The sequence below is a fragment of the Mustela lutreola genome, chromosome 1 (genome assembly GCF_030435805.1).
Source record: "Mustela lutreola isolate mMusLut2 chromosome 1, mMusLut2.pri, whole genome shotgun sequence".
Lineage (NCBI taxonomy): Eukaryota > Metazoa > Chordata > Mammalia > Carnivora > Mustelidae > Mustela > Mustela lutreola.
Genome location: NC_081290.1, coordinates 67,875,273 through 67,891,955, shown reverse-complemented (window position 1 = coordinate 67,891,955; position 16,683 = coordinate 67,875,273). Strand labels below are relative to the sequence as shown.

At 44.2% G+C, this 16,683-nt stretch overlaps 1 protein-coding gene across 7 annotated transcripts in view; it reads left to right on the top strand.

Annotated features, from left to right (window-relative positions):
• Positions 1-16,683, top strand: part of NSD2 (nuclear receptor binding SET domain protein 2) — a 96,114-nt gene that overhangs the window by 24,168 nt on the left and 55,263 nt on the right. For 6 of the 7 annotated variants that reach the window (XM_059166980.1, XM_059166948.1, XM_059166957.1 and 3 more), the window contains 2 exons: positions 8,657-9,281; positions 12,341-12,503. In XM_059166980.1, the coding sequence (XP_059022963.1) occupies positions 8,745-9,281; positions 12,341-12,503 (700 nt within the window). In that variant the 5' untranslated portion in view covers positions 8,657-8,744. Of the gene's footprint in view, positions 1-8,656; positions 9,282-12,340; positions 12,504-16,683 lie in introns of those variants that run through there. The other variant, XM_059166989.1, reaches the window with a different exon arrangement.

Below are 16,683 nucleotides of genomic sequence, written 5' to 3'. Positions count from 1 at the left end.
TAACCCACTGAGCCACCCAGGCACCCCCATTTGTTTATTTTTTAATTTAAGTTATCTATACCTAGTGTGGGAATTGAATGCAGGACCCCAAGGTCAAGAGTCACATGCTTCTCCAGCTGAGCCAGCCAGGTGCCCCAGTGTTCTTGGAGTAACAGGAATGATATATTTGTGTGATGCATAATACATGACAATTGAAAGGACAGCTCCACTCATATATATCAATGTGGGGAAGTAAAGATACATTGATTGATTAAGTTGCAGAGTGAAGGTGTAGTATGATAGCATTTATAGAAACACAAACTCTGTGAAACAATTCTGTTAGTGGATATATACCATAGACTGGAGGACTGCGTGGTGAATTTGAGATGGGAATTGTCTCTGAGGGAGCCTGAATGGAACTTATGCTTCAAGAGCAGGCTGACATCATCCTTGTTTTATTTGTTCACTCCTCAAACCCAGACCTCTGGGAGGCAGTACCTGGGGCTAGACTGCTGCTGCCCCCCTGCCTTCCAGCTTTATAGCTTGGGTGTCATAGTCCCTGCACCTGTGAAATGGAATCTCAGTGCCTGCCTCACAGTGTTGTGAGAACACAAAACCCCAGCAAGCTGCAAAAAGCATTTTGTGGTGGTAGGCAGTCTGAGGACCACACAGTAAGCATTAAATACTTAATTCGTAGTTGCTGCTTTCTGGAGTTCTCAGCCCCCCCAAGCTCCCCCCATATAAAACAGACTTGAAGCAAATGTGGCAAAATGCTAACATACTGTCATTTTATTTATTTATTTATTTGACAGACAGAGATCACAAGTAGGCAGAGAGGCAGACAGAGAGAGGAAGGGAAGCAGGCTCCCCACTGAGCAGAGAGCCCAATGCGGGGTTTGATCCTAGGACCCTGGGATCATGACCCGAGCCGAAGGCAGAGGCTTTAACCCACTGAGCCACCCAGGCGCCCCCATACTGTCATTTTGGAGTGATAGATTTTATCCTGTTGTGCTTTGTACTTTTCTACACTGAAAAACTTAACTCCCTTCTCCAGCATAAGAATTGCTAAGAGTAGCCAGTGAAATTCTCTGGGCTTTTCTTCTGTGGTTATTGGTCTTTTCAGGTTTTCTACCCCTTGGTTAGGTTTTGTGTTTTTCTTGAAATGCTAGACAAAGTGTCAGTTTTTCTAATTTATTGGTGTAACTTTGTTAACAGAATCTTAGAAAGATAAAACTAAGTGGTCAGTGACTTTCACTGCTATGGAGGCCAATCATCTCTGGAGCACCCCATGCCTTAAAGAGTTCTCACAGGTAGAATCCGGGGAAATAAGCAGCCCACAATCAGATTAGTAGGGAAAAGAGACAAAACACACAAAGAAAAAGCACCACAAATGAAAAAAACAAATAAAACCCAGTAGTAAAAACAGACTTGCAAAGTCTACATATTTAAGGCAATTATATTTAATATATTTAAGGATTTAAAATAAACTTGAAAATACCAACAGGAACAACCCATCTTTTTTTGTTGGTGTTAAGATTTTATTTATTTGACAGAGAGAGAGATTACAAGTATAGAAGCAGGCAGAGAGAGAAGGAGAAGCGGTCTCCCCGCTGAGTAGAGAGCCCAATGTGGGGCTCGAACCCAGGAACCTGAAATCATGACCTGAACTGAAGGCAGAGGCTTAACCCACTGAGCCACCTAGGCGCCCCAGGAACAACCAATCTTGAAAAGTGTGGTTCACACACAGGTTGTGATTCACATGAACCTGGGCTTGGGATCAAATCCTGGCCCCATGACTTATAGCCTTGTGATCCTGGGTACATTCTAAGAGAAGCTAGAAACCGGAATTTTTGTGTGAAACGTTCCAAGCTTTAACTCTTGCGGCTAAACTCTTATCTAGTAGCTCTATTTCTTAGCATTATTATTATTTTTTAAGATTTTATTTATGTATTTGGCAGAGAGGCAGGCAGAGAGGGGGGGAAGCAGGCTCCCCGCCGAGCAGAAAGCCCGATGTGGGGCTTGATCCCAGGACCCTGCGATCACAGCCCAAGCTGAAGGCAGAGGCCTAACCCGCTGAGCCACCCAGGCGCCCCTTAGCATTATTTTCTTAGCAGCTACCCTAACTAGGTTTGCGGTTTGCACACATAACTCATCATGCTCTACTTAGAGTTATTACACTACTCACTGAAATGTAAGATTCTTGCAACTGTCTAGATTTACTTCCTTTCCCATGCTACAGTTGTCATATATATTGTAACAAGTTATAGTCCCCATAATCTTATAAATTTTGCTTTAGTTACATGAATTTCAAACTTAAGAGCAAGTATTTTTTAAAAAAAATATTTTATTTATTTATTTGACAGATCACAAGTAGACAGGCAGGTGGAGGGGGAAGCAGTCTCCCTGCTGAGCAGAGAACCCAGTGCGGGGCTCGAGCCCAGAACCCTGAGATCATGACCTGAACCGAAGGCAGAGGCTTACCCCACTGGGCCACTATTTGCCCCAACAAATAGTCTTTTATGTTTATCAGTATATTCAACATTTCTGGTGCCTTCCCTTTCTTCTTAAAGATCCAGGTTTCAGTCTGATCTTATTTCTCTTCAACCTGAAGAAATTCCTTTAGTATGTCGTGTATAGATCTGCTGTTAACTTTATAATAGTTTGTATTTCTTTTAAAATAGCATTTTGCTGGGGTGCTTGGGTGGCTCAGTCATTTAAGCATCTGACTTTGGCTCAGGTCATGATCTTGGGGTCCTAGGATAAAACCCCATGTTGGGCTCCCCACTCAGCAGGGAGTCTGCTTCATCCTCTTCCTCGGCCTCTTCCCCTGCTCATGCCCTCTCTGTCTCTCTCAAATAAATAAAATCTTTAAAAAAAATGTATTTTGGGCACCTGGGTGGCTCAGTTGATTAAACGACTGCCTTCAGCTCAGGTCATGATCCTGGGGTCCTGGGATCAAGTCCCACATTGGGCTCCCCCTGCTCTGTGGGGAGCCTGCTTCTCCCTCCTGCCTGTTACTCCCCATCTTGTGCTCTCTCTCTCTCTCTCTCTGTGTCAAATAAATAAATAAAATCTTTAAAAAATGTATTTTGCCTTCATTCTTTTCCTTTTTTTGAAGGTTTTATTTATATGAGATAGAGTGAGAGAGAGAGCATGGGCAGGGGAGAGAGGCAGAGAGAGGGAGAGGGAGAAGTGGACTTTCTTCTGAGCAGGGAGCCAGATTCAGGACTCAGTCCTAGGACCCGGGGATCATGACCTGAGCCAAAGGCAGATGCTTAACTGAGCCACCCAGGTGCCCTTTTGCCTTCATTCTTTTTTTTTTTTTTTTTTTAAGATTTTATTTATTTTATTTGACAGACAGCGATCACAAGTAGGCAGAGAGGCAGGCAGAGAGAGAGAGGAGGAAGCAGGCTCCCCGCTGAGCAGAGAGCCTGATGCGGAACTCGATCCCAGGACCCTGAGATCATGACCTGAGCCGAAGGCAGCGGCTTAACCCACTGAGCCACCCAGGCGCCCCTGTCTTCATTCTTGAAGGATATTTTTTCTGTATTTCAAGTTCCACATGGACAGGTTTTTTTTCTTCCATTACTCAAAACATGTCATGTCACTGTCTTGTGGCCTCTGTTTTTTATGAGAAGTGAGTGATCATCCATATCATTGTTTTTATATGTAATAGGTCTTTTTTCTTTTGACTGCTATTAAGGTTTTCTCTTTACCTTTCTTTTTCAGCATTTTGACTGAGGTACACTTCGGTGTGGGTTCTTTTATATTTATCATGCTGCATTTCTTAGATCCATAAATTTATGTCTCATCAAATTTGGGAATATTTCTAGCTCCTTTTTCCTCAGTATTTTTTCTGTCTGATTCTTTCCCTTGTCTCCTTCTGGGTGGGAGTGGGAAACCAGACCTTTTGATATAGGTCTATAGATTGTTGAGGCTTTCTTTCTCTCTGTCATCATGTTTTGTTTTTTAGATAAGACAATTTTTTCTTTTTTTTATAGTTGTGAATTTGTTTATTTAATCTAAATTTTTTCCAGTGTTGCAGGATTCATTATTTATGTACCACACCCAGTGCTCCGTGCATACGTGCCTTTCTTAATATCTACCACCAGGCTCACCCAACCCCTGACCCCTCTCCACTAGACAAGAGAATTTTTTTTTTTTTAAGATTTTATTTATTTATTTGACAGACAGAGATGACAAGCAGGCAGAGAAGCAGGCAGAGAGAGAGGGGGAAGCAGGCTCCCTGCTGAGCAGAGAGCCCCATGCGGGGCTCGATCCCAGGACCCTGGAATCATGACCTGAGCCGAAGGCAGAGGCTTTAACCCACTGAGCCACCCAGGTGCCCCAAGAGAATTTTTTTTTTTAAAGATTTTATTTATTTATTTGACAGAGAGAGATCACAAGCAGAGAGGCAGGCAGAGAGAGAGGAGAAAGCAGGCTCCCCGCTGAGCAGAGAGCCCGATGTGGGGCTTGATCCCAGGACCCTGAGAGAATGACCTGAGCCAAAGGCAGCGGCTTAACTCACTGATCCACCCAGGTGCCCCTAGACAAGAGAATTTTTACAAATCTGTGTGTGTGTGTGTATACATATATATATATATTTACTAATCTAATTGCAAGTTTCCTGACTCATATCTAATATGTTATCATGACCATCCAAAGACTTTCTGATTTCAGGTATAGTACTTTTAGGTTATAGAATTTCATTTGGCTCTTTTTTTATGGTTTTAATTTCTGTGTTACTATTTCCAATTTATTATTTTATTATGAGCATATTTTCCTTTATGTTCTTGAGCATGGTTTAAATACATCCTTTAAGATTCTAATCTGCTGAATTTTAACATTTGGGCCATCCCAGGGATGGGTTGTATGGTTTCTGTGTTTCTTAATATATTTAGTAGTTTTTGGTGAATCCTGGATATTGTAATGATATGCTATAGACACTCTGGATTCTGTTAGGTTCCCCTTGAGGGTGGGTTTTTTTTTTTTTTTTTAATTTTTATTATTTTTTGAAAATTTTATTTATTTATTTGACAGAGATCACAAGTAGGCAGAGAGGCAGGCAGAGAGAGAGGAGGAAGCAGGCTCCCCGCTGACCAGAGAGCCCAACTCGGGGCTTGATTCCAGGACCCTGGTATCATGACCTGAGCCCAAGGCAGAGGCTTTAACCCACTGAGCCACCCAGGCGCCCCAAGGGTAGTTTTTTCTTTTAATTCTGTTAAACTATATGTAATGTAAAACTTAAGTATTTTTTTTTTTAAGTTTTGTTTATTTGACAGACAGAGATAACAAGTAGACAGAGGGGCAGGCAGAGAGAGAGGGGGAAGCAGGTTCCCCACTGAGCAGAGAGCCCGATGTGGGGACTCCATCCCAGGACCCTGGGGTCATGACCTGAGCTGAAGGCAGAGGCTTTAAACCACTGAGCCACCCAGGTGCCCCGTCTTAAGTATTTTCGTTTATTGCTAAGTGGTATTAAGTACATTCACATTGTTACGCTGCTGTCCCCACATTCTATCCCCTGAACTCTTTGTCTTGTGAATCTGAAACTCTTACATCTATCAAACACTAACTTCCTGTTCCTCCTCGTTACCCCAACCCTGGCCCCTGGTTCCCATGATCTACCTTCTGTCTCAATAGGTCTGCCTCCTCTAGGGACCTCATGTAAGTGGAATCATCAGTATTTGGCCTTGGTGTCTGGCTTCCTCCACTGAGCACAGTGTCCTCTAGGTTCCTCCATGTGGTGGCCAGTGTCAGAGTCCCCTTCCTGTTTAAGGCTGAGGAACATTCCATTCTGTGGATGGACCCTGTTTTGCTTCTCCATTCATTGGTTGATAGACACTTGGGTGCTTTCCTGTCTTAGCTGCTCTGAATCATGCTACAGTGAACATGGGTGTGAAAACACTTCTTGGAGACCCTGCTTTCAGTTCTTTGGGGTACATATCTAGCTGTGGAATTGCTGGGTCATAGGGTAGTTCTATTTTTAATTTTGTGAGGGACTTCCATTCTATTTTTCATGGCAGCTGCACCATTTTGCACTCCCACCAGCACTGCACAGGGTTCTAATTTCTCCATATCCTCACCAACACTGGTTATTTCATGTTTTTTTTTTTTTTTTTTTTGAGAGTAGCCATCCTACTGGATGTGAGGTAGGCTCTCATTATGGTTTTGATCTTAAAGTGTTTTTTTTTTTTTTTTTTTTTTTGTCCAGCAGCTGGAGTCTTGTTTCAGTTATTTTATAAACTGGGCTACTTAGACTCTATCACATATATGTGTCAGCCTGGAATTTGGACATGGTTTATATGCAGATTTGGGGGCTCCTCTTACATGGCTGTCCTCTGTTAGAAGTTGTATTTTGTTGTTGTTGTTGTTGTTAAAGATTTTATTTATTTACTTGAGATAGAAAGGGAGAGAGAACATGAGCAGGGACATAAAAGGAGAAGGGAGAGGCAGGCTCCCCGCTGAGGGAGCCTGACATGGGGCTCTGTCTCAGGACCCCGGATCATGACCTGAGCCAAAGGCAGACACTGAGCCGACTGAACCACCCAGGCGCCCTTAGAAGTTTTACTTCCTGTACAACTGTTCCCATTGCCTTGAAGTTTCTTTATTTTTTATTTTTTTTTAAAGATTTTATTTATTTATTTAACAGGGAGACAGAGAGAGAGAGATCAAAGTAGGCAGAGAGGCAGGCAAAGAGAGGGGGAAGCAGGCTTCCCACTGAGCAGAAAGCCTAATGTGGGGCTCGATCCCAGGACCCTGAGATCATGACCTGAGCTGAAGGCAGAGGCTTAACCCACTGAGCCACCCAGGCACCCCACTTTGACCTTTCTTTAAGAACAAAACTGAAAGCCGGGATATTCTGGCATTGCTCCTTTCTTCCAGGAGCTGACTCCCATTTGTTTTCCTGCTTTTGGTCTTTGTGTCTTCAGGTAGTTGTTTTTTATATTTTTGCCCAGTTAATCTGACATGAGCTGGAATAATTTACCTTAAAAAAATACTGTGTGAGTGAAAGCACGTGCTTTTCTACATGTTCTGGTGCTATAAGGTGTCTAGTGTGTGTGAAGCTAAACTGGAACTTGGGCTGTTGAGTTTGCTCTTTCTTCCTGTGTCTCCACTGAGTTCTGTGTGGAAACTGCAGGTACTACAGTCTGGCCCCATTTGCTGCACTTGAGCTTTCTCTGCCTCTGTACTCTTGGCATTTTCAGCCAGGTAATTCGTTGTTCTGGGGACTAGCCTCTGTGTAACAGGCTTCTTGACCCTTCCCAGTAGATGTCAGTAGCAGCTCCCCAGAGGTAACAATCAGAAAATGTTTCCAGACAGTGCTGAGTGTCCCTGGGGAGTAGAGTCTTCCACAGCTGAGAAGTGCTGCTGTACATGTGTGCATCTCTCTGCTTTGTACTCTCAGCTTCTTGCTGGTGTCTGATGCTGCTGGCGCTGCCTTCTGGGAGGGGGTCTCCTTGGTGGCTGTCCTAGTGCAGTCTTGGTGAATTTATTCACAGCTGGAATGGGTGCCTGCCCGTTCCTTGTTCCTAGCTGACCTTTGGGTTTTGGTGCCTTCACAGGATTCCCCAAGTGGGGACTAAAGTTGTACAGTAAAGCCCATGATTATCCCATGTAGCCCAAGGGGTCTTCCTAAAACTGCCCCCTTTTGCCCTTAGGCCTTAAGCGGCCAGCAGGGCACATTGCAAGTAGTGCACATTATGACTCAGCAGTGTTGACCTCTCTAGTTAATCTTCAGGAAGTAGCTAAATAAAATTTGCCATTACTATAGTACTTCTTGTCATAGCATTTAATTTTGGGCCTGGGCCCAAGGCCTGGGCCAGGAAGGGGTGGACAACAGAGGTTAGCCCGAGCATAAACCAGAACTGACTTGGGCTGTTTTCTCACTTTGTAGGCGCCCTCCCTTTCCCTCCCCGCCCCACCCCGGGGCCCCAGAATCAATCTGGAACTAATGGTGTGCCAACCTTTGGGAGATCTGGTTATCAACTGTGCTGATTAGTAACCTTGGGTGTATCACTGAACTCCTCTGCCTGGGAGTCCTAAGCTGTGACCAGAGGAACTTTGTTTTGTGTTCTTCCCTCTTGTCCTTTTACAAAGGTCTGTCTTTGTTGTTGTTTTTTAAAGATTTTATTTATTTGAGAGAGAGAGCGTGTACACAAGTTGGGGGAGAGGCAGAGAGAGAAACAGGCACCTTGCTGAGCAGGGAGCCAGACTCTGGCTCCATCCCAGGAACTGGGACCACGTGCTGAGCCAAAAGTAGACGCTGAGCCATCTGAGCCCCAAAGGCGCCCCCAAAGGCCTGGCTTTGTGTGAGCTGCCTCAGGCACATGTACCAACGGTGATCTCCCCATTCAACAGCGATTGAGCCAACTGAAGCGTGTCCATGGCCACGGTACTGGGTAGTGGTGGTGGTACAACTCGTGTCTCCATGCTTGTTTTTGTGTTCTTTTGTGTTCTCCCCCTTAAAACTGATCCCTCTTCCTTTCCTTGCAACTTTATCATTTTGTGATTCTATCTCATTTTTGTGAAATCAGAACTGCGTCTGTGACCCAAATGATTATAGAAATATTGTAAATTGTCTCAAAACAAACGACTACCCAAAGTTGTAGCAGTGTCAGTATGCTTGTGAGGTTTAAACATAATGTTTCTTTTTATTTGTGTTTTTCTTATATTGTAGTGTTCTAAGAACAGAAGCATCTGGGCTGAATGGAAGTTAGCATCAAAGAAGTCCTCTTTCTGTTCAGAAAGTTGTAAAGTGCATAAAGATGAAGCAGGCACCAGAAATCCTTGGCAATACAAATGGAAAGACTCAGAACTGTGAAGTGAATCGTGAATGTTCTGTGTTCCTCAGCAAAGCCCACCTCTCTACCAGTCTGCAGGAGGGGGTCATGCAAAAGTTTAATGGCCATGATGCACTTCCCTTTATTCCATCTGAGAAGCTGAAAGACCTAACTTCGCGTGTATTTAATGGAGAACCTGGTGCTCATGATGCCAGATTACGTTTTGAGTCCCAGGAAGGGAAAGGACTTGGGACACCGCCTAACACCACCCCTATCAAAAATGGCTCTCCGGAAATTAAGCTGAAGATCACCAAAACATATATGAATGGGAAACCTCTCTTTGAATCTTCAATTTGTGGTGACAGTGCTGCTGCTGTGTCCCAGTCAGAAGAAAATGGACAAAAACCAGAAAATAAGGCCAGAAGGAGCAGGAAGAGAAGCATAAAATATGACTCCTTACTGGAGCAGGGTCTTGTTGAAGCAGCACTGGTGTCCAAGATCTCAAGTCCCTCAGATAAAAAGGTATCCATGAGGCGCTGTGGCCAGGGTACGGCCAAGTGCAACAGCCTGTTACCCTGAACGTGGGTACCACAGGAGGGTGCTTCTGCATGTGGGGTCGGCTAGAGGGGAGGAGAGGCCACTGTGCATCTGCTCTCCAACTCCCCTCTCTGCACATGGCTGACCGTGGTGCCTGGGCCGTGCTTGGGCCCCCACTTTAGGACACTCTGACATTGGACTCAGCAGCAGCCTATTGAGTTCGTTGTGAGGCCTGGGGAGGTTAACTAAGTGTTTGAGATTAAATGCCTAAAGAGAGGTATAAACCAGTTTCTAAACCCGGGTCTGGCCAATTCCACAGCCCTTGACCTTTAGGCTGTGCTGTTTCCATGGATCTTCTCTCTAGAGACATTCTTTAGCCTAATTGCAGAGATGTGTTGGGACCTAGCTTGGGGCTTCTTCAGTTTATACCATCTGAGGAGTGGGAAGCAAAGCTGTGTTGAACAGGAATGCTCCTGTCCTTCCATGTGGTTCACTGTCCACTTGTCTTCTCTACCAGGGTGTCTGGCACATGGTCTACCTCCTTGGCGGCTGGGGCTATGTCCTACACTTTCACATTCTAGGTTCCCAATGGAGAGCCCAGCACTTGAACACATCTGAAGAAGTGTTCACTTATCCAACACTGGGTGGAAACCTCTTGACTTAAAATGAAGGAAGGTAGTGGTTTTTGTCTCTGTATCTTAAAGGGGCACTCAGGATGGCCCTCTACTTAAATCATTGTTGGCCAGAGAATACAGCCGGAGCTTTGGCCTTGGCAGAAGGAGGTAGGGAGGGTGCCAGGGGCTGGTAGTATGTATACAGTCTGTATGAACAGAATCTGGAAGTTGCCTGGTGCCCACTAGTCTTTAGTTGAAACTCCAGGCTTCCTTGCAAGTGTGGACAAAGGGAACCCGAAACTAGTTCGGGTTGGAACATTTAATCATCATCAAGGTTGGGATATTTAGTTTAAATTTACAGTTGAGGAATTTTATTTACAGTTTTCACATATAAGAGGGGAAATGGCTACAGTTTCCTTAAAATTGTTAAAATAATGAAGATTTTTAAGGGTTTGAAAAAAGTGCCTTAAGGGGCACCTGGATGGCTTAGTGGGTTGGGCCTCTGCCTTTGGCTCAGGTTGTGATCTCGGGGTCCTGGGATCGAGCTCCGCATTGGGCTTTCTGCTTAGCAGGGAGCCCGCTTCCCCCCTTCTCTCTCTGCCTGCCTCTGCCTAATTGTGGTCTCTGTTTGTCAAATAAATAAATAAAATCTTTTTTTTTTTTTTTTTTTTTTTAAAGTGCTTTAAGTGCTCAGGAGCTGTTTAGCTGTTGCTAATGTAATTACGGCAGTGAATTATTTATTTATTTTTTTAAAAGATTTTATTTATTTGACAGAATGAGAGAGAGAGAGAGGGAGACAGAGCACACACAAGCAGGGTGAGTGGCAAGGAGAGGGAGAAGTAGGCTCCCCGCTGAGCAGGGAGCCTGATGTGGGACTCCATCTCAGGACCCTGGGATCATGACCTGAGCTGAAGGCAAGACGCTTCACTGACTGAGCCACCCAGGCGCCCCTACCACAGTGAATTTTTTGAAAGATCAATTTAGTGAGCTGGGCTGATGCAGTGGGTTTTGAAGTGCCCATGGTTGTGGGGGACCTCACTCTTTCATAGGGGAGGAGGCCAAGTGCAGGTGATTCCTAGCTCTGCTGCCTGGTTTTGTGAAAACTTGGGCAAGATACCTGAATTTTGACTCTCCATCTTCAGAGTGGGGGTGATACCACTCATCTTCATGGGGCTGCCATGTGGCTTAGATGGCACAGAACGTAAAGCTGGGATGCTGTGGAGGAATCAGCATAACGTCGCCACTCTGTGCCAGCCCTTCCCAGCATGCACACTGAACTTTTTAACAATTACTGAGATTTCAGAGCTGTTGTTCTTGGTTTGCAGATGAGGAAACTGAAGCCCAGACAAGTTCAGCAACTTGCCTACGTATGTAGAGCTCTTAGGGGAAAGCTTAGGAGTTCACACTTACAAGGAGGCCAGGAGTCAAGCCAACTCTGCTTATCCCACTGGAGGGCAGAACTGAGAGGGGGGTGTGGTGGCAGTGGCCCTGGTCAGGTCTCCTAAGTGACATGTGTTCTGAGGTGGAGAAACTGAGGCTTAGAGTCCCAGGACTCAAATCACAAATGGAGCCGAGACTTGCTGCCATGCCCTCCTGATGTCCTTGCCACTCTGGGTTCTCCCCTGTTGGGTGATGCGTGTGCTCCAGAGAACTGACAGATGTGTGGCTGGGGAGCAGGGGTGGGGGTGTGTCAGAATATGGATTCAATCCGTGAAAATTCTTTGACCAGGTGAATAAAACACCGTTAAAGACCATCAACTAGGCCAAAGAAGTAGATTTACGTAGGGCTCTCCATCATAATGTTGAGTACCTACTGTGTGTGCCAGCCACTATGCTGATTCTCTAGTTAGGGCAAGGGACAATTTTACTGAAGTAATAGCAGGGGAAGCATGCTCCTTTTCTTTTCTTTCTTTCTTTTTTTTTTTTTTTTTTAAATTTTATTTATTTATTTGAGAAAAAGCATGAGCAGGAAGGAGATGGAGAAGCAGACTCCTCACTGCACAGGGAGCCCCATGTGGGGCTCAATTCCAGGACCTTGGGATCATGACCTGAGCTGATTGCAGATCGGATTAACCGACTGAGCCACCCAGCTACCCCTCCTTTTTAAGATGTTATTTATTTATTTGAGGAAAGAGACTAAGAGGATGAGTTGAGAGGAAGGGGCAAACGGAGAGGGAGAAGAAGGCTCCCTGCTGAGCAGGGAGCCCAATGTGGGGCTCCATTCCAGGACACTGAGATCATGACCTGAGCCAAAGGCAGATGCTTAATCAATTGAGCCACCCAGGTGCCCCGCAAGCATGCTCCTTTTTCCGGGATGTGTGTGTGTGTGTGTGTATTTTAAACCTCTAGCCTGATTAATCTTTGGATAAAAGGCTGGATTTAGGGGTACTCATTGGATGTGTTAGTATGTCTTTTGTTGTTCATTTTCAGATTGCACCTAAGAAAGAGTCCTGTCCAAATACCGGTAGAGACAAAGACCACCTATTGAAATATAATGTCGGTGATTTGGTGTGGTCTAAAGTGTCCGGTTACCCCTGGTGGCCATGCATGGTTTCTGCTGATCCACTCCTTCACAACTATACCAAACTTAAAGGTATTGTGTTTTTGGACTATTTTTTCATCTTTCTCATTTTGTACTTAATCTTTCTAATATCCAAAATTTTTTTCTTACTCTTCCATAGCCGTACTATGGTTCTTTGTTTTTTCTATTTAAAAAAATTGTGTTAAAATACACATAATATAAACTCTACCATCTTGACCATTTTTAAGTGCACAGCTCAGTGGTACTCAACATGTTCACATTGTTGAATGGCTGTCACCACCGTCCATCCCAGGACTCACCTTGTGAATCTGAACCTCAGTGTCCATTCAGTAATAATTCCCTCTTCCTGCTCCTCCCAGCACCTGACACCCACTGTTCTATTGTCTGTCTACTTTTTGTAGTTTGGTTTGCAGTTCCCTAAAGATTAGTGATGCTGAGCATCTTTACTTGTGCTTATTGGCCATTTGTGTGTCTCTGAAGAAATGTCTATTCTAGGCCTTTGTTCATATGTGAATCAGATTTTTTGTTGTTGTTGTTGTTGTTAAATTTACAGTGGTTCATTTTGCAACTTTAAAGTTAATAATTGGTTCAGATGTAGCACATTGCCATTTGTTTTTATATCCAACTCGGATATGTACTTTATCTGATTGTATTATTAGTAGAGGAGTGGTCTTGGCCTTATATTGCTTTTTAGTTTTTATGGTAATTTATTACTGTTTAGGTAAACAGTGATTGCTTATTTCAGCGTGATTTTCAGAAATTGTATTTTATATTAAGTTTGAGTTATAAAAAATGTCCCAGTTTATTTTTTAGGCCTGTGGGAAGAAGGAAAAAACTAGAAATGATCTTCTTTGGCATCATGAAACTTGGGAATATAAATTGGTCCATGGAACAACTGAAGAACACATTAAGAATATAATATGTTATTGATACAGATTAGAGCAGATGCAAACCTAAATATTAATTGGAGAGCTCACAAAACAAAAGCTCGTGTGTTTTTAGAGGAAAAAATGAGTTCAAGTGGTTTAAGATTCTTCTAGAAATTTCTTGCAGATAAAGTTTGAATTTAATTTGAGGAAGGTGATAAATGGTGAACACAGTGTTGGAGCTGAGCCAGGGTAGTGCCCAACTGACTTGTGCACCCTACAGAACTGTGGTGACTAGACCTGCGGATTGGGCCTGGCAGGCTTCCCGGCCTCTTAGTACTGCTGATCACTCAGCCTTCTATGGCATCTTAGTGGTACGGGAGCGCATGTCCCCTCCTGTTCTTGGCTGGGGGTCTGAGCTCTCACAGGAGCATCATTGCTGCTCTTACTACAGGTTGGGATGCTCTTGGCTTGCTGTGTTGAAGCATATGGCTGCTGGGGATGGGGTGTGGGGGTGCCCACCTGGCAAAGAGACTTGAGAGAAGGTGTGTTCAGGATGAAGAGGACCATGTTTGAGTCCCGAATGCCTCTGAGTCTTGCCCAGCCTTCTTCCTCGGGGTGGTTGGACTCTGCCTCGAGGCTCAGGAAAGCACAGGACTTGTGGCTAGAAGAGCCTTTGGGTTGGCTTCAGCTCTGACTCCATGGAGGACCTTTGTGATCCTCAGCTTGCCAGAATTGGGGAGTCCCTCCCACGAGGCTTCAGGGACCCCAGGATGCATCCCAGAGGCATCTAGACTTGGTAGAGTATGAAAAAAGTTACCAGTTGAGACCGGCTGGGCAGGCACACAGGTGTGCACCAGAGGTGTTGCTGATTCCTTCCCAGCTCTGTAAAACCACACAGCAAAGCAAAGTGGAAGTCACAGGGGTGGGGGGGTGGGGGGGGTAAGGGGGTAAGAGGGTGGGGGTGGGGGAGGGTTTATGACCACACACCACTGGTCTGCCTAGCACATTGCAAGCAATTTTGAATGTGTAGGGATTTCGACTTTGTTTATATGACGCTCCTGGTATCTCAGACCTATGTGATTGAAGGGGTCTTTTGAATGTCTCTTGGGTCCAGCTCCTGGGATTATTTAATTTTAATTTCATTACATCTTTCTCTTGATTTAGAGCAAAATAATTCCTGTAGTCTACAGCAGCCTGTCTGAATGACATGCGCACACAGCACCATTTTTATTCTCTCTCACTTCCTCCTCCTTTATTCTCCAGCCCTTACTCTTGCTTACAATGTTGGAGTAGAGCATTATGCTCCCAGTGGAGGCATGGGCTCTGGAGTCAGCCTGCCAGGGTCTAGCACAGCTGGTTGGTCTAGTCATGAACTGCTTAACTTCCTTAAGCCGTAATTTCCCTATATCTGAAAAAGGAGGGTGATGATAATAACACTTGTTTGGAAAAGGTCTTTCCATGGTAAGTAGTGAGCATTTAGATGTTAGCACATGTTGCTGTCCTTTTCTTTTTTTACTTTTAAAACCTGAATTTTTATTTTATCTGTCCCTTTTCCTCTGGTCACCTCTAGGGTTCTTTCCTGAAAGCATTCCAGTTTGACCATTTATTTCCTCTGCAGGATCCTAGTGTTGGATCATTTAATTTAGCTAATTTTGTACCCATTTTTAGTGCCTTTATATCATCAGATACGCCCCGGCTTTCCCAGTAGTCCCAAGGGTTCATACTTGAGTTCCATCTTACCGCATGTTTGTTTGCTTTGTGAAAGATTTTATTTATTGTTTGCTTGTTTGTTGTTTATTTAAAAACCTTCCAAGCCCATGTTTCAAAGCCTCACTCCTAGATGTGTCAGCAGGGATCTTCTAAGAACAAGGACAGGTTCCTGCCCAACTCAGCACCCAGACACACGAGGGAAACACTGTCTCATTGTCAGGGCTCTTGCTTAGACTTCCCCAGCAATCTTCAGTATTTTCTCTGTGCCTTTTTCTTTCTTTCTTTTTTTTTTTTTTCATCACTCTGGGTTGAAAAGGGTGTTTGCATTGCACTTAGCTGTCTGCTGTCTTGACTTTTTAGGGTCCTGCAGTCTAGACCAGCACTCCTTGCCCCCAGCACTCGTTGCTCTCATCTCTTGTGATCAGACTCTGGTCCATAAGACCAGCCGGGAGTACCACGTAGGTGTTCACTGAATACCTCCCTTCTTGCAGTATGTTTCTCTAGGAGTTGTTTGGGGATGCAGAGAAGGGAGTACCTGGTAATCACAAGCAAATCAACTTCAGAGGACTCGTAGTGTGCATTTGAAAAGTAGTTCAGAAGGAAGGGAACCACGATGAGCATACTCCAGCTGACAGGAGATTCACACGACCTTCTAAAAGAAAAGGGGTCAGAGGACACTGAGAATGTGGGGGAAGAGGGGTGACAGAAGGACACATGTCTCGGTTGAATTTCATCAGGGGCTCTTGGTGTGGGCTGTCCCACTTCCCAGTAGGTGGTGTCCAACAAAACTCCAATGGAAAATACAGACCTTTTTTGTTATTAGTGAGTAATCTGTGGCTATGTTTGGAGATTAGTTTCTTAGTTTCCTCTGCCAGTCTTTCCTCATGATTTTAGCACTCCTTTACAATCCATTGGCTTATAAAATGGTAACTATCCATTTTTATCATGGTTTCGTATTTAACAGGCATTTTTCTGTGAAAATGAGCTTCCTTTTAAAATTTTAGTTATATAGTGGGGCGCCTGGGTGGCTCAGTCGTTAGGTGTCTGCCTTCAGCTCAGGTCATGATCTCAGGGTCCTGGGATCAAGCCCCGCATCTGGCCCTCTGCTCAGGAGGGAGCCTGCTCGCGCCCCACCCCCGCCTGCTGCCTCTCTGCCTACTTGTGATCTCTTGTCTGTCAAATAAATAAATAAATAAATAAATCTTTAAAAAGCAAAAATTTAGTTATATAGTATAGTTCTTACTTTTTTTTTTTTTTTTTTTAAAGGATTTTGTATATTTGTTTGATTGAGAGAGGGAACACAAGCAGGGGGAGTGGGAGAGGGAGAAGCACACTTCCCTCTGAGCAAGGAACCCGAAGCAGGGCTCCATCCCAGGACCCTGGAATCATGACTGGAGCTGGAGGCAGGTGCCTAATGACTGAGCCATCCAGGCACCCCAGTCCTTAATCTTTAAAAAAAAAAAAAATTTTTTTTTAATTTGGTTTAATTAACATACAGTGTATTATTAGTTTCAGAGGTAGAAATTTTAGTGATTCATCAGTTGCATATAACATCCAGTGCTTATTACATCAAGTGCTTTTCTTAATGCCCATCATGCAGTTACCCCATTTCCCTGTCCTTTCTTTTTTTCTTTCTTTCTTTTTTTTTTTTT